At 37.1% G+C, this 24,108-nt stretch overlaps 2 protein-coding genes and 1 long non-coding RNA gene across 6 annotated transcripts in view; 2 read left to right on the forward strand and 1 right to left on the reverse strand.

Moving 5' to 3' along the window:
- LOC124997309 overlaps window positions 1-16,605 on the forward strand; it is a 37,458-nt gene extending 20,853 nt beyond the window's left edge. Inside the window, exon 3 of the long non-coding RNA XR_007110945.1 lies at window positions 16,493-16,605. This is a non-coding gene — a long non-coding RNA (uncharacterized LOC124997309). The remainder of the gene's footprint in view (window positions 1-16,492) is intronic.
- LOC124997298 (interferon-induced very large GTPase 1-like) overlaps window positions 1-24,108 on the reverse strand; it is a 406,468-nt gene that overhangs the window by 255,416 nt on the left and 126,944 nt on the right. The gene's annotated exons all lie outside the window — the stretch shown is intronic.
- On the forward strand, window positions 7-9,534 carry LOC124997304 (interferon-induced very large GTPase 1-like). The gene is made up of 4 exons (XM_047570913.1): window positions 7-327; window positions 1,975-2,009; window positions 2,327-2,435; window positions 3,356-9,534. The coding sequence occupies exons 1-4, from the start codon at window positions 60-62 to the stop codon at window positions 8,212-8,214; spliced, it is 5,271 nt and encodes a 1,756-aa protein (XP_047426869.1). The 5' UTR covers window positions 7-59; the 3' UTR covers window positions 8,215-9,534.

The following is a 24,108-nucleotide window of genomic DNA, read 5'->3' on the forward strand; positions in this document are numbered from 1 at the left end:
ACTACTCAGCAGTGCAGAAGTTAAAAAAAGCTTTGGGCAAAGACTTTCTTTCTTATGTAATGACAATAGTGACTCATGAGTTGGATGAAACATGTGAAAGTGCACTGGAAGACCTTAAAGATTTCTCCAGTTTTAATGAACAAAGATTCCACACATGTAGAAGAAGTATGACAGATAAAAAAGAGATAATTGATCTGTTGGAAAAAATAGAAGTCATGGTCTCTGAAAACGATCACCACTGCTACACAACACCGATGTGTGATGGGAAAAAAGAACAGAAAGAACAAATGGAGCAGAAACTCTACAAAGAAGAAACCGCTGGGACAGGTGAGATTTTAACGTGGATGTAACTTCACAACAGCAGTGAACATCATGACCCGTGCTGAAAAATAACCCTAAACCATTAAACAGAGCCTTAGTTATTTTGGCGCCCTAGGCGAAATTACGGTGAGGCACCCCCACCCTCATCAATTTTACTGCATGAAATATGTTGCCGGTGCAGACAGAATAGAATAAAAACAGAGTGGACAAAAAAACTACATTAGAAAAACCTCAGTAAATCATGTAGCATTGTTCTGAAGCACTCATGGTCAAATACTATCCTTCTCAATACAACCATTTTCAATATAACGCTTCTAAACACGCATGGTGCGACTACGTCACTGTGAAGTTGGCTAAAGATGGAAAGTTTGCGGCAGAACAAACAGACCATGAAAATGTGGAAGAACTTCTTCCAAAAAGGTGCCGTGTCGGTTCTGTGTTTTTTTTTAGGGCGACCAGATGTCCCCAATTTCTGGGGACAGTCCCCGTTGTGGACAGCCTTTCCCCTGCCTAAAGCCGTCCCCGAAAATGTGAATGAGAAAAAAAAATGTTGCGCACAGACTACATCAACAGCTACTGCTGTGGCCGGTCTGCTTGACATTACAGACAAAGCAGTCTAAATGTGTTTAAGCAGGACTCTCAAGTTTCACACAGAGTGAGACACATTTGAGTAAGTACACAGGCTCTCACGCCGGAAAATGATAAAACTCCCGCACATAGACTTGTGAAAAGCGACGGGAAGGCAGGCTGCTCTGCTTAATCGTTGACCAATCAGAAAAAAATCCTCGACCAATCAGCCAATCAGAAAATAGTATTTGTCGTTGCCAGGTGACAATGTGCACTTGTCAAAACACAACTGGAGGTGGAAGTCTGTCATTTGGTAATCACTTCAACACTTTTATTATTATTATTATGATTGCAATAGTTCCTTATTAAGGTCTAGGAACTATGTAGGATATCTGCTTATGAATCATGGTAGGTTACCTTTAAACACAATATAAATAAGATACTTATTGCACAAAATAAAAAATAACAGAACCCAGTACAGACATAACAAAATATGAATATAGAAAAATAAGCGTATTGCTCAAAAGCCTATGTGCAATAATATGCATCATGTAGCAATGTCCTACAATGAACATTGGGCCCTATATACAAAAAAAGAAAAAAAGTGTGAGTGATTCTGGACATTGGAAACATCTTAAGGACTCAAGTTGATTTGTTACCTGAAGTCTGCAGTCTCACTCGTCTTGCCTTATTTGCAGCAAAGTCATCTATAACATCATAAGACAGCTGCTGTGAGACTACATGACTATAGTTATGATAGAGACACCACTGGAGTCTGAGGTGGAGGTGTCTGAAGGTGGCCCGGGTTTCACAGATTCAGGACATTCAGAAGTGCATTTCCAGTTACTGTGTCAACTTTCATGACCCTTAACTAAATTTATCATTCAACAAACATTTGACTTTTTTTAACATTAAAAGCTAAACTGAAACAAGCAAATAGCTGAAGCAAAAAAGGAAATCTGTACATGTTGATAAAAACATTAAAGACATATGCAAGTCTCTAATGATATTGAATAGGATGCATGTTAAATATATTTAGTTTGAAAAACATGACTCTGTTCAATTTCTTACATCATCCTGCTGTAGAAGAGCTGCAGAAAGCACCTGAGATCACTAAAAAGGTAAGATTGTTTTTATCTTCTTCACTGATCATAATAACAGGAAACAACAGTTCTTAAAATGTTAAAATATTTATATTTGGAGGTTAGATGAGATTGTCAGCCTCCCACTGGAACAGTTCCAGTCCTCAGACCTAGAAATTATTTCTGTGCATATTTATACCTTGATTTTATACCAGAAATGATTTTCCTGAATTGGTTCATCACTGTGAATTATTGATCCTGAGTGTTGTGTGTGTATCTTTCTTTTTCTTGACCTGTTTGTTCCAGTCTCTCTAACCATGTAAAATAATGTTGAATAAAAATGATCTTTTTCTCAGGTCAGTGAACTGAAAGAAACTGGTGAAGCTGAACACTCAGAGAAGACTGATGACAGCACAAAGGGAAAATCTGAAATCAAGTCTTTATCATCTGAAACCAAGGAGAAAGGTAAGATTTTATCAAAGAATTCAATTATTAAACAGAAAATCCTAAATTGTATTGGTTAACACGTCAGAGATTAGATTTTGACACTCAACAGGAAATAAGTCCTTCCTTTCTTATTTCTCCATTGACAAATGTGAAACACAGCTACATGTGATGCCATGTCACATTTCTCTTCTGTCCTGCACAGAAAAATTAACATTTGTTCTATCTCATGTTAGGACTTGATGAAATCTGCAGGTATCACCCTGCAGCTCTCCAATGTCTTATAGTCCTGCCAAGCCAACTTTTCTCACAAAGATTGGGATTCAGACCTCTTCTTCTAACCAAGCACACTAACCTCTCCACCATCAGTATACCATCAACATAGATATATATTCAGCATAGATTTAGGTATTTTTAGTGCTTCAGTTGCTGAGCATTGAATTGGAGCATGATGGTGACTTTCTCACCACTTAAGGTCTAAACGAAAAACATGTAAATGCAAAGTCATCACATTATTTTTATTTTATTTTATTTTTTTTTATTTTCGCAGCGCCCCCTGCAGGTCAATTTGAATTGATGATGTGACTAATGGCTGTTCATTTGTGTCCAGAGCCACGTCCCTGCCGATGTTAATGTGTCAATAACTTGTAAAGTACAGGAGAACAACTAGCGTTGTACTACTTTAGATAAATTTGGTCCAACACTGACACACAATATATTTGCTGTGGACTGGAACTATGGTTTAGGAACAAAAAGAAAAAGCGTATTTGTCAAAAAAATTGGTGGACATTTATTCTCCAGGCAATTTTGATGTAGAGAACACTGAGTCGTGGTCGCATTCTTCTGCACTGAATGAGAACGAGTCACTTAACTGTTCACTACTACTTTCCATGTATATGTGTATTCCTGTGATAATCCAGAATATCATTTTTGTTCTACAGGAGAGAGCCACAGCAAGAAAGACAGACAAACAGAAAGCGAAACACTGCTCAGAAGACTTAACCTTCAAGTTCAACATAAGTTGTCAGCAGCAGACTTTCTCCAAATACGTCCACCTGTTCAAATGAACCAAGATATACTGGAAACAGATGTAGGTCGTAGTTTTCTTCAGAGGTTAATGATGTTGGACTACAGAGCCAGATATATTCCTGTAAGACAAGAGAGTCCTGGTGCAAGATATTCACAGACTCTTCCAATATCTGAATCAGATGACAATGACTTAGATGCTCTCTTTAGCACCACTGTAGACGTGGACCAATCAAAACAAACCAACATGCACCCAATGGATGTTCAAATGGCAGTATTTCACTGCTCAGACAGCTTCCTTAAGCAGAACATGATTACAAAGTTATCACAATGTCAGTACGCCTTGCCTTTCCTTGTTCCTAACGCGGAGCCCGCAACAATTGAATGTCCTCTCTGGACATTTAGACAAATAACCAAAACATGGAAGACAACTCAAGTCAAAGATGGTTCAGAAACTGTTACCATGACGAGTATGCCCATCTGCAACGCTGAGACACACATGGTGTCATTTTTCCGCCTGGATTCAGTATCTGAGTCGAAATCACAGCTCATGAACTCTTTGATCAACGACCGTCACAATACCTTCTTCCACAGAAACTGTCCAGGCAGCACCAAATCTCGTCATCTGATGGACGGTGTGGTAGAGATTGCCTGGTACTGCCCTGCTGGAAAACCCAACGATTCTTTCACTGACTGCATTGCTTTCTGTAATCTTCATGGTGATGCTCTGATGTTTGAAAAACAAACTAAAATACTGACTGAAACTTCTTCAGTCAATGTAGTTCTTGTACCAACTCTGGAAAAAAGCCACAGAAGTACAACCGTCATCTCAGATCTTTACAAGTCTCAGAAGCCTCTCGTTATTCTCACTGCTGATAATGTTTGTGATGCAGTTCTGATGAAACCAGGAATGTGCAAAATGGGTCTGAAAGACAGAAGCCAGTCCGATGTTTCTGAAAGCCTGAAAGGAATTATTAGAAACATGTTGTCTGGACTAGAAACCTCCTTCCAGCTCAAATCTATGGCCAATGTCTCTGGAATCAGAGTGGATGAAGACGACCCAGTGTGTCGAAAAGGAGAAAAGGCAGCAATGGAAATATTTAATTTGATTCAGGGTATGGATATTTCAAAGATCAAAGATAGATTTCTCCCCTGTCAAGGCCAACTGTGGCACCAGTGGTCGAGAATAAAAAAAGAACTGTATCATCTGAAAGGAAACGTGGACAAGGAAAAAAGTCAGAAAGAACAGCAGCTGATGAAAATCAGAGAAGATCAATGCTCTGCTTCCTGTAGTGAACTGATGAAGTCATTCACTGAAAGCCTCATTTCCTTGTCATCTCAGGAGAAAGAGTACTTCCTGAAATGGACTCAGATCTTAATAGATGCCCTCTGCACAGACGACCTGTCTTCAATTCTCCAAAGCTATGATGAAAAATGGTCTGAGGTCTTGGATCTGAAGAAGAAAAAACCAAAATCTCCACTGTTAGCAGGTAAACAAGATGAGCTTGAAACAATACCAAAAAAACTGCAGTCAGCAAATTTTGGTTTGGAGCATATCTTTAGAGAAATGGGACAGATCTATGAAGCTCATCAAGCTCTGAATAAAAAAACAAACAGTGGACAGACCAACTGGTCCAAATACCCTAAACTGGCTGCAGATCTGATGATATCAGGACGCCCTATGGAGCTGATGGATGGAGATGCAGGTCATGTGCCTTTGATGTGGATCTCTAGTGTTTTAGAAGAAGTCATCAAGAAACTGGGCGACCAGAGAGTTTTTGTGTTGTCGGTTCTGGGCGTAAAAAGTAGTGGAAAATCAACAATGCTGAATGCCATGTTTGGATTGCAGTTTGCAGTGAGTGCTGGTAGGTGCACCAAGGGAGCTTTCATGCAGCTGGTCAAAGTGTCAGAGGACATACAGAAAGATTTCAAGTTTGATTATGTTCTCGTAGTGGACACTGAAGGATTACGTGCTCCTGAATTGGCAGGTGACGCCACTCTTCACCACGACAACGCCCTGGCCACATTTGTTGTTGGCCTGGGAAACATGACACTGATCAACATCTTTGGTGAGAATCCAGCTGAGATGCAAGATGTCCTGCAGATTGTTGTCCAGGCTTTCATGAGGATGAAGAAAGTTAAGCTTTCTCCAAGTTGTGTGTTTGTTCACCAGAATGTTACAGACATTGGAGCTGCAGAGAAAAACATGGATGGAAAGAGACGCCTCCAAGAAAAACTGGACCAGATGGTTCAGCAAGCTGCCAAAGAGGAGATGTGTAACGTTGAGTGCTTCAGTGACATCATTGCATTTGATGTGCAACAAGATGTGAAATACTTTGCCCAGCTATGGGAAGGAAGTCCACCAATGGCTCCCCCAAATCCTGGTTACAGTGAGAGTGCCCAAGACCTGAAGAGGATGATCCTCGCTAAGGCTTCACAGTCTGCTGGAATCACTCTCTCACATTTTAAAAGCAAAATCCAAGACCTGTGGAATGCCGTGATGAACGAACAGTTTGTTTTCAGCTTCAAAAACACGCTTGAAATTGCAGCATACAGAAAGCTTGAGGTCCAATATGGGAACTGGACCTGGGACCTTAGAAGCAGCATGCTGCCCATTGAAAACCAACTTTACACCAGGATTGAAAATGGAGAACTGGACAATGTTGACCGTACTTACCTTCTGAAAGAAATGAGCAAAACATATGAAAAAAACAAGAAAGACATGACGTCACACTTTGAGGACAACAGAGACAAAGACACGTTGGTTCAGTGGCGAGGCCGATTTGAAAAGAAAATCCATGAGTTTCATGAGGAACAGGTAAAGGAAGTGAAAAGGAAACTGGATGAAGTTATCCAGCAAAAGAAAGCTTGTAAAAAGCTTGATGATAAAAAGCCAGAGTTTGAGAACAAACTGCTACAAAAGAGCAAAGAGCTCGCTCAGCAGTTAAAAGACAAGGCAAAGGATGAGAAGGAGCTTCAAAAGCAGTTCAACTCTGTTTGGACTGACTGGGTCAGTGAATTAACTGAAGATATAAAACCCATTAAGGACATAAACTTGGAAGACGACAAAATATTCATCCTTGAAGAGCTGGGGATTGAGTGGTCTCTCATAGATGAATCCAGCTCCAGTGGAAGATACAAAAATGTATCAAAAGTTGGGAATTACTGTTCTTATATAACCTACAAGAAGTACCAAGAACACTGTAACAAAGTCCAACAATCTGAGGGAGGTAAGAAAGAAACCAAAACACACACAACCAGAAAAAGAAACGATTTATTTTCAGCAGCATTAGAAGCTGGTTTAGACTTGGCTCAACATGTTTTTGGATTTGGCTCAACAACAGAACAAAATGCTGGACAAGGTGAACTGAATGATGCTTTACCGCATGAAGAGCAGGAAGTGATCAGAACATTCATTAACAACATTGACCAACAGTCCTTTGATACAATTAAGACCAAGCCTGTAGCAACAAGAGGCTACAGCCAAACTTACCTACAAGAAGTCGCCAAAAATGTTCAAGAAAAACTGACAGAATTTGAATCAGAGAGGAAATATTCATTCAAGAAGGAGTTCACAGTTGATGTCTTGTTGTATGTTTTTGAAAGGTTGGGGAGTTGGCTTTCATATTCTCACCAAACATTTAAAAAGAACAATGACGCCCTCACTTACTTGAACAACAATAAAACACAATATTACAATGTTTTCAGAAGCTTCTGCAAAGGAAACTCATCTGCCGTCGTGTTTGGAGAAATGATCTGTGACAAACTGAAGGTTTCCACTGTTGAGGCTGTTTGTAACAAGACCGCCATTGATCTCGCTGGAGAGATGAGGTGCTCTTTCCCAGCATTCAGTGGGAACAGGTTGGACTTGGAGAAACATGTGTTGAAATCACTTGCAGTAAATGAAAACTTTGATGGTTTCATCAAATACATCCGACATCCAAGGAAGCAAGTAGAGGTTTTTATAAAAGAAGAAGTAGAGAAATACATCTTCAGAGAACACAAAGGAAAAGCTCAGAATATACTGAAGAAAAATGTTGATGACATCAGTCAGCTTGTGAGACAAGCTTTATTTAAAGCAACAACAAAAGTCAAAACCCAGGGAGGAGGCACAGAGATGTGGGTGAAGGAATTTTCCTCTTTCCTCAAGGATGAGCTGCCACTTGATACCATTTGTTGTCAAAACTTCAGTGACATAAACAACTTTGACTTTCTTAAAGAAGAGATAGAGAAAGGTCTGGTTAACATCATTGAGGAGATGAACCACCTCTCCCTGGATAAGATGAAGAAGTTCAGACAGAGACCTGATCAAATCCTCATTGATCGGCTGTGTAAGTGCTGCTGGGAAACGTGTCCATTCTGTGGAGCTGTTTGCACCAACACCCTGGAAAACCACAGTCCTGAGGACCACAGTGTCCCTTTTCACCGGTCTGGTGCAATCAGTGGTGTACACTACAAAGGCACAGACATAATGAGTGTTGATTTCTGCACAACAAGAGTTGCAAATGATAATTCTTTTTACCCTGACCACACTTTAGAATACACCATTCCTTACAAACAGTACAGAAAAGCTGGACCAAGGTTTGCTAACTGGAGAATCACCCCTGATGAGTCAAAGCTGAAATATTGGACATGGTTTGTGTGTCGGTTTCAAAAGGACCTGGAAGACCACTATGGTCATAAATTCAAGGGTGACGGTGAAATTCCCAGCGAGTGGAGAACACACACAAAAGAAGAAGCAATTCAGAGTCTGGATGAAATGTTCAAACTGTGAGTGAAACTACACAATTACAACTCTACTGAAAGTCTTAACAATTGTTTTCCTGTGATTTTCACAAAGTGAAATCTTCTAAAATGATGTGCAAATAAAAATGTGGACAGTCAACAGATCATCAAATACTGTAGGTGATTAGATTAGGCTCCAGAAACCTGTTTGCCTCAGTGAAAAGAAAACTGATCAGGAGAGCACACACAAATATACGATGTCAACATCAGACCACTGTGTCAAAGTTGTTCAGCTACAATTTATGGATATAAAACAATATATTTTTCTTAAGTTCAGCAAAGTGGTTAAATGTCAGGGTATTATATTTGATTAAATCTAAATATTTGGATTTAGTTGTTTTTTGTCTAGACATCATTGCCAAAATTAAAATTTGATTGAATGGAAATTATATTTTTAATCTGTTTGGTTAAGTAGTTAAAATCAAATCAACCTAAAAAAAATTCTTTCTTTTAATTTTTTTTTGTTTGTTTTTAACGTTGTTTTTTTTTCATGTATTTGTTAACCGTTTTATTAGCCTTGTTTAACACATTTTGGTTTTTATATGTAATAATCTTGCAAACAACTATAATCTAAATGCAAACAATGAAAGTTACACAATATCTGTAGAAAACATAATTCAACACAAATCACTTGTAATTTTGACCTTTCGTGCTACAATAATAAAACAATATAACTAGTTCATATCTTCTAAAACACCAGGTTTGTTTGTGTTCCTGACAAAGTCTCCGGGTTAAAGATAATTCAGCAACTTTAAACATTTGACTTCTTTTTTTCTGAGTATTCTATTATACACCACAGTGTCTTTATGCCATTTACAGCTTTTAACATTCAAGAGATGTTTAATAGTATCAGTAATATTTTAACTGTGTTCTATTAACGTTTTAGTTTTTCTTGTTTTTTATTATAATCTTGCTTAGTTTGGAATTAATTTAAATGTATAAAAACTTTAATAATATAGTGAATCATTTATTAAGGCCATTAACACAAATAATGTCATGAGTGAAAAAAAAAGATCCTCTGGATTTATTTCATTTTAATGTGTACATTAATCGTATTGTGTTCAACTGACATAAGTTTCTCTTTCCTCCCTCACTCAATTATTGCTTGTCCAACCAAAGTATTTCAATTACATTAAAATTGTTTGAAAGAATCATGTTGATTCAACACATTTTTAAGTTACTGTTAACATCAATTTATTGTGTGAGGTTAAAGTGCCTTCGTCACCTCCAGGGTACCTGATTTTCAACCATTACTCCAAATTGATTTGTTAATGGCAGTTGTTGGAGCCAATTTTTTGTGTTTAATCATTTTATATTTTTAGATGATTTGCTGTATTTGATATGGGACGTCTAAGTTATGGTTTGGGGTATGAGAGTGATCATTTGATTTATCTATGTTTATGTGTTTAGCTGTTCTGATTTAATTCAGATTTGTAGCAGCTGTGGAAGGAGGAAGAGGCGTGTTCAGTGTTTTGTTTATGTTAGTTTAAAAGCATTTTTGTTGTTCGTTTTGATTTTAAATAAACAGAAAAAGAGAAAACGAGTGACTCAAGCTTTATTTTTGGATAATTCAAACGTGTGAGTCATACAACCCTGTAACCAGGCACAATGGTTTATTGATAGAAAAGGGGACAAGACAGTTATTATTCAATGATATTATGTTACTCTAACTGAAAAAAAAAGATCCTTTGGATTTACTTCATTTTAATGTGTTCATCCGTCTCACAATCATATTGTGTTCAACTAACATCATTTTCTCTTTTCCTCCTCAATTATTATTTATCAAACCAAAATATTTCAGTTACATTAAGACTGTTTAAAAGAATCCTGTTGATTCAACATGATTCTTATGTTACTGTAACACTAATTTATTGTGTGAGGTTAAAGTGGTTTCATCACTTCCAGGGTACCTGATTTTCACCTGTTACTCCAAAATGATTTATTAATATTATTCAGAGGTATCATGTTACTTGAACAAAAAAGGCAAAGAGTCAGAGTTCGGTACCGACTTGTTCTTAGTAAACTTAATAAAACACACATTTGACAAAATGGACTCAGTGAGTATATATTATACTGTGAGTATAAGCCAATCCATAGTATTGATAGTGATAATTGATAAATTGTCTAAAGCTTCTTGATTTGTCTCTCAAATCGCACCAGATTGCTCTATTTAAATTTACGATGCTCAAACTAATTCTGCAGGGGAAGAATCCCCTGTAGCCCCCTATATTTTTTATTATACATTTTGTTTTTGTAGAACATATTCAGTTTCTACATTTCACAGAACCATTCGCATGACATGAAAAAAAAAATTTAAATGTGCATCAAGTACCAGATCCAGATAAGACCTCCTCCTCACAGATGTAGATGCAGATGTAGTTTATGGAGCTCCACAGGTCAGATATTCAGTACTCCAGACCAGAGACCCTCACAAGAAGATGGAGGGGAGAGAGTGAGACACAGTGGTTAGTAAATTATAAGAGATAGAAAATAAATTATAAGATATTGGAGGACAGGTGCCAGAGAAGAAAGAGAGGAGAGGACATGTCCTCAGTGCATCGTCCCCCTGCAGCCTAGGCCTATAGCAGCATAACTAAGGGATGGTTAAGTCCAGCTCTAACTATAAGCTTTGTCAAAAAGGAAAGTCTTAAGCCTGACCTTAAACGTAGAGACTGTGTCTGCCTCCTGAACCCAAACTGGGAGCTGGTTCCACAGCAGAGGAGCCTGATAACTGAAGGCTCTACCTCCCATTCTACTTTTAGAAACTCATTTTTTCTGACTCAGTGCCGGTTCCAACTAATCGATTCCATCGGTAATCGTACACCTCAAACATTATCAATTCTCTTAATTATTCTTAATGGCACATTTACGTCAGACTCTGCCGGACAAACAGAGCAGCAACATGGAGAGGAAGAAGCGCTCGAAAGTCTGGCTGTACTTCACGACATGCAATGAAAATGCTGCCGTATGCAATCAGTGCAAGACAGTGATATCATGCAAAGGTGTGAATACCTCTAACATGCTGTAAGCAGCATGCGCAGTTTGTAATGATCAGCTTGTGATCCAAGCTACTTAAAAACACACTACACCCTAAATATTGCTGCCCAGAAGATCCACCAGTGCAACGCAGTCACCAATTGGGCACCAATGGCACCTGCTGTGGTGAAGTGGATGAGGAAGTTCACTATGGCTAAAACTGTCCTCAAAGAAAAACAGCAACTCCTGAGTAAGTATATGCATATTCATAACATTTAGTGATATGCAACAAATTAAGTCACAATGGCTTATGGTTATATGCTGTATATGCTTATGCAGATCATGTCCATCTGAATTTGTTTTTCAGACTTGCCCCAGCACGCACTGATCACTGATGTTAAAACGAGGTGGAATTCTCTCTATCTCATAATATTACTAATATTACTAATACAATTAAAAAAGGCCTCATAAGACTGCAAGAGGATCTGTGTGTTTATTTTTAATTATTTGCTGTTTTAGACTGATGGAGAAAGTTCAGGCAGATGATTTCCAGAAGGCAGAGGAGTTTGTCCATCTGATGCGTATGCTCTACACGTCGACTCCCTGTGTCTCAAGCCAGAAAGGTGCAGCCAGTGGGCAGATTCTGCCTGTCTTGAAGAAGTTGAAGCAACACTACACCACTGAGGCAAGGGACTCACAGGAAACATTAAATAGAAGATATGGACTGATCTATCCACCTGTTATCAGGTACCATGACTGATTAAATTTGTAGTTCATGAATGGTGGATGTCAGACACTCGCAAAAGTGTCCCCAGGTTTTTGAATATGAATGTTTATTCCTTTCTGAAATTAAGGATGAAGAGATTCAGACCTTCCTTGAGGAGGCAACAGTTATGGACCCGAGGATCAAGATGAAAATGGAAAATGATGATGCCACCTGGGACCGGCTGAAGACCACAAGCAGTAACAGAGGTGCTGCTCACAAGAACAGAAGAGGTATTTGAATCACAGTATGTGGTACAATTCCACTGTGATGCTCTCTGGTCTCATAACTCAAACAGTGTGTTTATACTTAAGGTGCCAGTGCCAGAAGACACACAGAGCCAGAGACAGGCTGAGGAGGATGTGGAGGAAGGCCATGTAAGTGCAGTTTATTATAACGTCATTATATACGTCATGGTCTCTGAAACGATCGACACTGCTACACAACACTGATGTGTGATGAGAATAAAGAGCAGAAAGAACAACTGGAGCAGAAACTCTACAAAGAAGAAACCGCTGGGACAGGTGAGTTTTTAATGTGGATGTAATTTTTGGAACCTGTTTGGGGGAAAAACCATTGATTATTCCTAAATGCTGCTGTGGGATTTTTTTAAGTTCAATTCCTGGAACTGTCCAGTATCTAACAGCCCTACCACAATGCACAATTCATCCAAAACATACGAGTTACACAACAGCAGTAAACACCATTACCAATGCTGAAAACAAACCCTAAACCCTTAAATACAGTAGATACTGCCATTATGTTCTGTATTCAGTATGTAAATTGAATGCTCAAGAAAAAATACAAAGTAAACCAAACCTAAATATTTTTAAAACTATCAAAAGTGAACTGAAACCAAACAAAAGACTCAACAGTAGCTCAAATGTAGAATAAAATTAAAATTAAAAACTAACTAACAATACATAATTAAAACTAGTCTGAAATAAAAAAGACAAGCAACAATCGGTTTTTATTTTTGTTTGTTCAAGTAAAATCTCATCTCATGTTTGTAGACTTCCTCCTGCTAACCCTCTTCTAAGCAAAAACATAACACATTTAATACGTCATTTAAAATTCAAGTGTTTGTGGCGCCCTCTCTGGTCATGCTGAATAAAACGAAAGTGAGTGATGACAACAACAGGAGGAGGGGGAGGAGAATGTGAAACCAAATGTGAGACTGACAATAAAGGTAATTTAAAATGTGAAAATATTTTTTTCATGAAGTAAGAATGGGTTCTATAAATATCAGTGTTGTAGGCTGATCATAAATTCATCTTTTCTGCTGCATGTCTCCACAGACCCGTTGGAGGAGAGTACAGCTGACACCACGGTAAATGTTTTACAACTATGTTAGTCATTGTAATCTAATGCATTTACTTTACTTGTGTTTCTTTCTTCTCTGGTATGTAATCAGAGATAACTAAAAACTTTTTAAAACGATTGTCATACCAGTAATAGAAAAAGTCTATTTCTGTGGAATGAATTGTGAGAAAAATAAATCACTATTTTTCTCAGCTTGATTCAATGAATGATGAAGCTCAGCACTCAGAGACGAAGGACACAACCACAGGAGAGGAAACAAAGTCTGCATCAACTGAAAGCAAAGAAAAAAAGTAAATTTAAACAGGAACACTGCTTATTTTTAAATTATCCAGCATCTGGAGAGGTGGAACATTCAGTTGAAAACTGACCCAAAATGATCTTTTTCTTAGGGTAATGTACTGAGCGAACCTGGTGGAGCTGAACACTCAGAGAAGACTGATGGCAACATAAGGGGGGAGGCTGAAATCAAGGGTTCATCTGAAACTGAGGAAGAAGGTAACATTTTAATCAGTGATTTACAATAACTTATGACATAATAATAAAAAAAATACAACTAATTACGAAAGAGTAATCCCAATAATAGACAAAGATAGAGGTGAACATGTTCATTCGTTTTATTCATTTTAACTGTTTTTACTTCAATGTACTGAAGATACCAAAAATATAAAATGGTTTAAGTGTTAACAAACTAAGCCTGGCAACAGAAAACTGATCACTTGATGCTAGCTCTTATATATATGTGTCACCCAATCTGATGACTGATACTTTACATATTTTCTATACCTTTCCCTGTGATAATCTGGTAAATAGAACAACAATAAAATGAAACATGAAATGGAAACACTGTTCAGACGACTTGGTCTTCAAGATCAACAAAAGTTGTCACCTGAAGACCTTCTTGAAATAGGTCCACCTGTCAAACAGAGCCAGGACATATCTGAGAAAGAGGTTAATGATGCTGGACTACAATGCCCGATATATTCCTACAAGACAAAACAACCTTGATACGAGACATTCACAGTCTGGTAACTGCTGATCAGTGTCTACAGCAGTTCGGAGGAATTCGATATCGTTCCTTAGAACAGAACCTCTTCATTTCTGAGATGTTGGTGGTTTCCTCTCATGAACTGATGCTTCAGGCCCTTCCATCACATTGCTATTGGATTAAGGCCAGGACTTTGACTTGCCCGTTCCTAAACATTCATCTTGTTCTTATTTAGTTCTTGGGCTCGTTGTCTTGCTGCATGACCCAGTTTCTCTTCACATTCAGCTCATGGACACATGTCCTGACATTTTATTTTTAGCGTTCCACTGGTATCATTCATATTCTTTGGTCCATCAATGATGAGCAGATGCAGCAGAACAGGCCCAAACCAGGACATTAGCGCCCCCATGTTTCATGAAGGGATGAGGTTCTGATGCTGTGTGTTGTTTAATCTCCAAACTTGACGCCTCTGTCTTTAAACTATTCGCAAAAACAAAGTTTATGCAAATATAAAATTGCAAAACATGTTTGTTTTTGGCTGTTGTGGAAAAATCTACTTATCACAGGGTTTGTCAAATGGAGAAACTTTGCAAGTCTTTGCCAGTTTTATTTTCTGGACAGCCAGGACACAAGCTGCAGGGTGAGTTAGTCCTCGTCACTCAGTTCATGTAGTCATGTGTTTTCCCGTAAGTCTTGAGGCCTCAAAAGGAAACAGCTCGCCTGCTTTCACTTTCCATTTCCCATTACTGATGGGAGGGGTTTGTGAAAGGCTGACACAATGGGACACTGAGCTCTATATATGCTTGAGGGGGAAGGAGGGGATTTCAGATAAGGCAGCCACGTCTACACAGAGCGGGTAGAGCTGAGTCGGTAAGTCGAAATGTTTGATATGAAAAAGACCTATTGTGTGTTTATTAGTCTTTCTTCCCTTTCCCTTCATGTTTGTTTTGATTGTTCAGCGTGTTATTTGAGTTTTTGAACTACTTTCAGATTCTTTCAGTCTTTCAGGTTCATCTTTTAAACTATAACTCCCCATTTATTTATAATGCCCCCTGGTCAGACACACTGAAAATAGACATAAAACCATTATTTGCATTTTTCACTAGAATCACTCCACATCATTCCTTTGTTTGACATTTGTCGTGTTTGTTTAGTTTTTTTGTTTAGTAAGTTATTTAGATATTTGTTTTGTTTTTATATTTTTAGACTATGTTCTTTTTTATTGCATATTTAAGCCTATTTAAGTTTATGTTGTACTCTTATAATTTTAATGCAGGTTCCATGTCTTTGATTTTTTATGGCATTTTCTTAATGCTTCTTCTTGTTAATATGTTAAAATATACAATAGTGTTTGTTTATTATTTGACTTTATATTTATTTTCCACTTTCATAATTTTTGTAATAACTTCAGTGGATAAAGCATAGACAGTCACAAAGGCTGTACTTTGTTTATTTGAAAGGCTGTAAACGCATCTCTTAATGTTAGTCTTAAGCCTATATTGCAGCAAATGGAGGAATATAGTCAGTGATTGAGGAGAGGGATCCAGTCAGTGAATGCTACTGATCTACTGATTCGCGTGCATCACTGACTCGAGTCAGTACGTGAAAAGATCACTTACTCTCCAAGTGAACCAGTTCACTGCAGGTGGCGAGTCAGCCTCTGTGTCATTGCCGACCATTGGTGCCGACACAGAGTCTGAGATGCCGGAAACCCCGCCCGCTTTTCTGGACCAAACGACTTTGGGGAACGGAACACACATTGTTTTACTTACTGACTACGTTACTGACTGACTCGATGAACGAATCAATTGAACGAATCATTTTAATGAACTGATTCGAGTGATTCGGTACAGTAAAAAGAACGATGGTTCCCATCACTAGTGAGTGAAGCCATCACAACAACTATAAGTCATTACTATCTATTGTATTTATTTTACTTGTCTTTTCCTCTCTGGCATGTTACATTTACATTTGTCAACCCAGTGAGAGCACACATTTATTTCTATATCTTTTTTCTTTTTCTTTTTTAGCTTGATTCAATGAATGATGAAGCTCAGCACTAAGAGACAAAGGACACAACAAGAGGGGTGACTGAAACAAAGTCTGCATCAACTGCAAGCAAAGATAAAAAATAATACTTTATTTTAGGATTTAATTTCCTAAATCAATCGTAATGAACTTGATTGTCTAATCTACTGATGTTCTTCTGTTTGTTTTCAGTGGAGCCTGAGCTCACACTTGTGTTAATCGGTGATACTAAGTCCATTGAGATTGGACCAGGAAACATTTTACTTGAACATGACGAGCCGACAAATATGGAGCATTTTTCCTCCAAACTGTATGATTTGTGGTGGTCGGCACATCTCCGTCATTAACAGGCTTGGTTTTCCAAACATTGACAGAATCCCGTTAAATCAGGGAATTCATGCCTTTGTCCTACTGCTGCCAAATGGTCTGCACGTCAACCATTACCACTCAGCAGTGCAGAAGTTAAAAAAAGCGTTTGCAAAGACTTTCTATCGTATAATAATGACAATAGTGACTCATGAGTTGGATGAAACATGTGAAAGTGCACTGGAAGACCTTAAAGATTTCTCCAGTTTTAATGAGCAAAGATTCCACACATGTAGAAGAAGTATGACAGATGAAAAAGAGATGATAGATCTGTTGGAAAAAATAGACGCCATGGTCTCTGAAAACGATCACCGCTGCTACACAACACTGATGTGTGATGGGAAAAAAGAACAGAAAGAAAAAATGGAGCAGAAACTCTACAAAGAAGAAACCGCTGGGACAGGTGAGATTTTAATGTGGATGTAACTTTGGAACCTGTTTGGGGGAAAAAACGTTGATTATTCCTAAATGTTGCTGTTGAATTAATTCCTGCAACTGTCCAGTATCTAACAGCCTTACCACGATGCACAATTCATCCAAAACATACGAGTTACACAACAGCAGTAACAACAGTAGATACTGCCATTATGTTCTGTATTCAGTATGTAAATCGAATGCTCAAGATAAATACAAAGTAAACTAAACCTAAATATTTTTAAACTATCAAAAGTGAACTGAAACCAAACAAAAGACTCAACAGAAAATGTAGCATAAATTAAAATAAAAACTAATAACAAGCTACATTAATATGACTTTATTTAATCTTTTTTTCTTTTCTTACAAGCTGCAGTCAACAAGATGGAGAATCCAGCTGAATCCAAGGTAAGGAACTTTCTATATTGTTTACCTCTTATTTTTCCTTAGTTGGTTCAGTAATACAGTTATTGATCTGGATTATTGCCTGTTTATCTGTATTTTCTTGGTCTGATTGTTCATGAAAGCAATGTTAATTTGAAACAGACTAACCAGCTCATCTAGGGTTTATATAAAATTCATTCTCAAATCTGTACAAGTCCAGTAGCCTTTTTTAAACACCTTTGGATTACAATGACCTGGATGACTGAGAAACTTCACCAGACGTGTTTATACGGAATTTTTTCTTAGTGTAACATCCTGAATGAACCTGGCAGCACTGAACACTCAGAGAGGACTGACGACAACACTGGAGGAAAGTCTGACACAGGTCTAATCCATCTAAAACTGGAGGAAAGAAGAAAGGTCAGACAAAGTTTATTTTTTTTAACATTTCAAAAAAAAAAACTTTTTAGTTTTCTAAAATGTAGAATAAAACGGAAGACATTAAAAAATAACATACTCCAAATTTTTGATAATTAATGAAGGAGAACCCAATAAAGTATGCTGGTGCATTTATTTACTCAAGAAATGGATGGATGGATTCTAATTTGGTACTGAAATCAAACTCAAAAAAGTTTTAGTCAGTCTTAGTAAAAAAAGAAAGAGAGGAGAAAATATTACTCTTTTAATAAATTAAATTCATATCAATAAGTATTGGAATTTGGAAATCAAGGTTGGCAGTTGTATCAAGTGTTGCAATTCATAAAACAACGGTTAACCTTAACACTGGTTATTGTATAATAACCAGTTTCTACCAGATTTTTAGCTCTAGCCTAGACTTTCCCATTGATGGAGATGCTGCTGTGCTGTTGGGCAGAAACCTTTTATCTCCATATTTCAATTTGTGTTTTTTCATGAATGTATGTCATCATACAAGAGTGTCACACAAAAGCTGATCTACTAAGGATTATGCATTACACTAAGATAAAGTGGTAACAATGGAATTAATGTTCATTACTCCAAAACAGCCAAGAACTAAAACAGTCTTAGTTTGGCAATTGTGACTTTATTTCTGAGAATTTGCTAAAGTGAAATTAACATACACATGCCCAAAATATGAGCAATGGATGAGGACCACATACGCTCAACTTGACCTTGTCTACCAGACCAGACCATCACTGAGTGTAAACATGGCTAAACATCCTTCTAACGTTACATTAGCTATAGAAGTGTGCTGTTCATTCAGACACATGGGAAACAACAACAGGTCTGAAATGTTACATGTTCCTCCATGTTTCAGTCATTCGGACATGGGTCAATATGACAACGTATTATACTTACCTGTCCCAAAATCCCTGCATGTTCTAAACATAACAGTAACACACACATAAGCTAATGAATGACGTTAGCACAACCAAGCTAACTTTAGCCTGATGTTAGCAGCCCATTTGGGCCAGGAGTTATGTGAAAAACTTTAAGCTTAATATCAAATTTATCAAAAGCTGATTGTCAGTGTCGAGAAACATCGTATAGCAACAATGAATTAATAAACTCATTTGCATGTCCGTCTGTGTGACTAGTCAGCGATGACTGGAGATTGTGCAAAGATAGGATGTAGCATTACTGACACTTTAGCCTTTGACAAATATGGAAATATCATACATTCTGGCGTCTGATAGACCACTTACTAAACGTCAACTCAGGCAGCATAGCCGTTGGGGAGTTTTTGAGTCTTGGTGCAGTGGGAGACAGGTGGATCCCCTCTCCTACACTGTCACTGTCTTGACGTATTCTTGGACTTTCAATGTGTCATCTTGGACTGTGGCCTTGATGCTCACTTGTCCTCAGCCTCCCTCTTTCAGCTTAGTGCAGTCTCAGGGTGTTGGACTTGTGGTGAAACCCTCCGTGCATGATGAGGAGCTTTCTTGTCTTGATGTCTGTGGCTTCTGTCTCCTGCTTCGACCACCTTATGGTCACAGTGGGGTCTCTGATGACTGGTAGAACAGACATGTTGATGGCTCGGATTTTGATCTCACCATTCAGCTGACTTTTCAGGACTTACTCTCTGGAAGTATTTGGTTGTGGTTGACTTCCTTGTGGCCTCCTCATGGTTTCCATTAAATACTTGTAACTAACTTGGATGTCACCTATGTTGTCCTCTGGTAGGTCAACCCTTCAGTTATGATGATAACGCTATGTCGTTGCTGTAGATCCTGGTGGTGTGGATTCGTTCTTCATTCGTTCTTGGTGTACAGCTTGATGTCATCCATGTAGAACAGGTGGCTGATTGTTGCCCCACTTTGGAATTGGAATTATACACTCTATGTGATGATCTGATTGAGGCAGTTCCGGTTTACAGAGAACAGCAGTAGTGATAGCGCATCTCCTTGGTATATGCTGCACTTGACGTTTATTTGGGCACTAGTCTTGTGTGATGCCTCTCTTTCCCATATGTGCTTCCAGTATTCTTCCACTTCAGCTCTTGGTGGGTGTGACTGGTTGTTATTTCCCTGCCACTGAGAGTGGCCTTGGCAGTTTAATAAAGATTACATTTTTCATGTGTGGTCACTTTATTTGAGAATACATCATCATGACTTCGGACTTTTATTATGTTGTTGGCTAGTTGGTACGTTATTGGACTATTACATTTTAAAAATGTCAAATTTATCACATTATCACCAATTATTACGTTATTGTTTTCTAGGGCTTTTGGGGTGTTTTATCTTTGATTTAAACATATGATCCACTACATGGACAGTGTGACCTCTCTTCTGGTGAACTTGTGCTTCTTGCTTTATACAGCATGTGGGGAGGAGTAGGAGGCTGAACAAGGTAGAAATAAGTTTGATATGAAAAAGACCTGTTTCTAGTTGTTAAATGCTTACTTCATGCAATTATTTGTAAATTATTAACCAGTCAGTTCTCTCTCTCTATTTTTGTACTTCTTTCAGATTTGTGTATTTCTATTTCCAGTTCAAGTAAATCTCACCTCATGTTTGTAGACTTCCTCCTGCTAACCCTCTTTTAAACAAAAACATATCACCCCATTAATACATGTAATTTAAAAATATATATATATTTCCCATGCACAGGCGCATTAAATATAGACATGAAACAAAATGAATCATTTGCATTTTTTGCCAAATTTCCCTAATACAGTCTTAGTGTTTCAAGTGTTTGTGGCGCCCTCTCTGGTCATGCTGAATAAAACAGGATGAACAGAAATCGACAGCTTTTAAAATAGTTTTTACTTTTTATCTTCTACCTCAAATCTGTTATTATATGAGAAGTGTTAGATGTGATACTTATGAATGGTCTGCATTCACAGTTTTGAGGTTTATTTGCATTTTTCGTGAATAATTTATAGATGAAAAGCAGATGAAAGCGAGTAATGACAACATAGCAGGAGGAGGAGGAGAGTCTGAAACCAAATGTGAGACTGATAAAAAAGGTAAATTAAAAATGTGAAAATATTTTTTCATGAAGTAAGAATGGTTCTATAAATATCAGTGTTGTAGGCTGATCATAAATTCATCTTTTCTGCTGCATGTCTCCACAGACCCGTTGGAGGAGAGTACAGCTGACACCACGGTAAATGTTTTACAACTATGTTAGTCATTATAATCTAATGCATTACTTTACTTGTGTTTCTTTTCTTCTCTGGCTTGTTACCAGAAGAAAACACTCAACACTTACAATTGTCATACCAGTAAGAGAACAAGTCTATTTCTGTGGAATGAATTGTGATAAAAAATAAATCACTCTTTTTCCCAGACTGATCCAATGAATGATGAAGCTCAGCACTCAGAGACGAAGGACACAACCACAGGAGAGGAAACAAAGTCTGCATCAACTGAAAGCAAAGACAAAAGTAATATTTTAAACAGAAGCTCTGATTATAAGACGGACTTTATAGATTGAATTTTAGAATTAATTTCCTAAATCAATTGTAATGAACTTGATTGTCTAATCTACTGATGTTCTTATATTTGTTTTCAGTGGAGCCTGAGCTCACACTTGTGTTAATTGGTGATACTAATTCCATTGAGATTGGACCAGAAAACATTTTACTTGACCATGACAAGCTGACAAATATGGAGCATTTTTCCTCCAAACTGTATGATTTGTGTGGTCGGCACATCTCCGTCTTTAACAGACTTGGTTTTCCAAACATTGACAGAATCCCGTTAAATCAGGGAAGTCAAGCCTTTGTCCTACTGCTGCCTGGGTCGACCCCGTATTGCGATGTGAAAGTGGAAAGTTTTTCATTTCTACTTTTTTGTTAATATTTCTCAGTAGTTCGACTTTTTATTTGGTGTATGAAAGCTCTGTTGAGTCTGTTAAAAAAGGCCGAAGTTACTGAAGTGAAGTGTTCTGGTTAAATTAAAATCCAGCTAATTGAGTGTAAAAGTAAATACTTCCATCTCCATCATCGTTTTGGTTCATCATTACATTTGTTTTTTGTGTTTGTTTTAATACTGGGATATACAGTATTCAGTCATATTCTGCTGTCTCAGGTACAAACTGCTCAACTTTTTAATTCAATAATTTTGAGAAGTTGAAAATTTACTTTGATCTGGGTCATTAAAGGGTATAAATAGAGGTCCTGAACCTGTTATTTTCATGTTTGTTTAACACCAACTGCATGTGTAAAATTATAATTTGGTCTGTAAATATGTTATAAACATAGATGATGCTGACTTCATCTATCTGCTTATTTTTAAAATTAATGCCATTGAGAGTTGAAACATTCAGTGAAATCAGTAAAGTATTCAAAGCTAGAAATACAGCAATGGTGCTCAAGTACAGTTTTTTCTTGTTTAAGTCTTTTAATAAAACTGGCCCAAAATTAATCTTTTTCTTAGGGTAATTAATGACTGAACAAGTGGAGATGAACACTCAGAAAGACTGATGGCAACATAAGAATGAGGTGAATCAAGGTTTCATGAAACTGAGAAAAAAGGTACATTTTTAATCATGATTTTACAATAACTTTACTAATCAAATAAATAAGATACAACTAGAATACAACTATAAGAATACAACTAATTATGAAGAGAATTCCAATAATAGACAAAGATAGAAGTGCAAAGTTCTAGTTTTTTCCATTTTAACATTTCTACTTCATGGTATGAAGATACCAAAAAAATATAAAATTGTTTTAAAAGGAGAATTTTGTAGGAGCTGGACAATGGTAGAAATGAGTTTGATAGAAAAGACATTTTTCTAGTTGTTAAACACTTCTTTATGCAATTATTGTAAATTATAACCAGTCATTCTCTCATTCCCTATAATATATATTTGACTTCTTACAAATTTGTTATTTTATTTCCAGGTCAAGTAAATCTCATCTTGTTTATAGGCTTCCTCCTGCTACCTCTTTTAAAAAAAACATATCACCCATTAATCAGTTAATTTAAATATATATATATTTCCCATGCACAGGCGCATTAAATATAGACATGAAACAAAATGATATTTTGAATTTTTGCAAATTTCCTAATAAGTCTTAGTTTCAAGTTTTGTGGCCCTCTCTGGTCATGTGAATAAAACAGATGAACAGAATCGACAGCTATTAAAAGAGTTTTTACCTTTTATCTACCTCAAATCTGTTATTAATGAGAATTAAATGTAAATATGTTATGAATGGTCTGCATTCACAGTTTTGAGGTTTATTTGCTTTTTCGTGAATATTTTTAGTGAAAAGCAGACGAGGAAGTAATGACAACTAGCAGGAGGAGGAGAAGTCTGAAACCAATGTTGACTGATAAAAAAGTAAATTTAAAATGTGAAATTTTTTTCATGAAGTAAGAATACTCTAAATATCAGGTTGTAGCTGATCATAAATTCATTTTCTGTGCATGTCTCAACAGAAACTTGAGGAGAGTACAGCTGACACCGGTAAAGTTTTACAACTATGTTAGTCATAAAATCTAAGCATTTAACATTCTTGTGTTCTTTCTCTCTAGCATTTTAAGAAAAACACTCAAAACTTACATTTTTACCAGTAAAGAACAAGTTTATTCTGTGGAAGAATTGTGATAAAATAATCATCTTTTTCTCAGGACTGATCCAATGAATGATGAAGCTCAGCATCAGAAGACACACCACAGGAGAGAAATAAGTTGCATCAACTGAACAAAGACAAAAGTAATATTTTAAACAGAACTCTGATTACATCGGACTTTAAAGATTGCAATTAGAATTTAATTTCCTAAATCAAGTAATAACTTGATTGTCTAATCTACTGATGTTCTCTTATTTGTTTCAGTGAGCTGGTACACTTGTGTTATTGGTGATACTATTCCATTGATTGCCAGAAAACATTTTTACTTGACATGACAAGTCGACAAAAGGAGCATTTTTCCTCCAAATGTATGATTTGATGTGTCGGCATCTCGTTTAACAGATTGGTTTCACATTGACAGATCCCGTTAATCAGGAGTCAAGCTTGCTACTGCTGCCTGGTCGACCGTTGACGTGAAAGTGAAATTTCATTCTACTTTTGTTAATATTTTCATAGTTCGACTTTTATTGGTGTGAAAGCTCTGTTGGTGTTAAAAGCCGAATACGAATAATTTCTGGTTAAATTAAATCCACTAATTGATTATACTTCCATCTCCATCATCGTTTTGGTTCATCATTAC

Source organism: Mugil cephalus, chromosome 20 (assembly GCF_022458985.1).
Source record: "Mugil cephalus isolate CIBA_MC_2020 chromosome 20, CIBA_Mcephalus_1.1, whole genome shotgun sequence".
Lineage (NCBI taxonomy): Eukaryota > Metazoa > Chordata > Actinopteri > Mugiliformes > Mugilidae > Mugil > Mugil cephalus.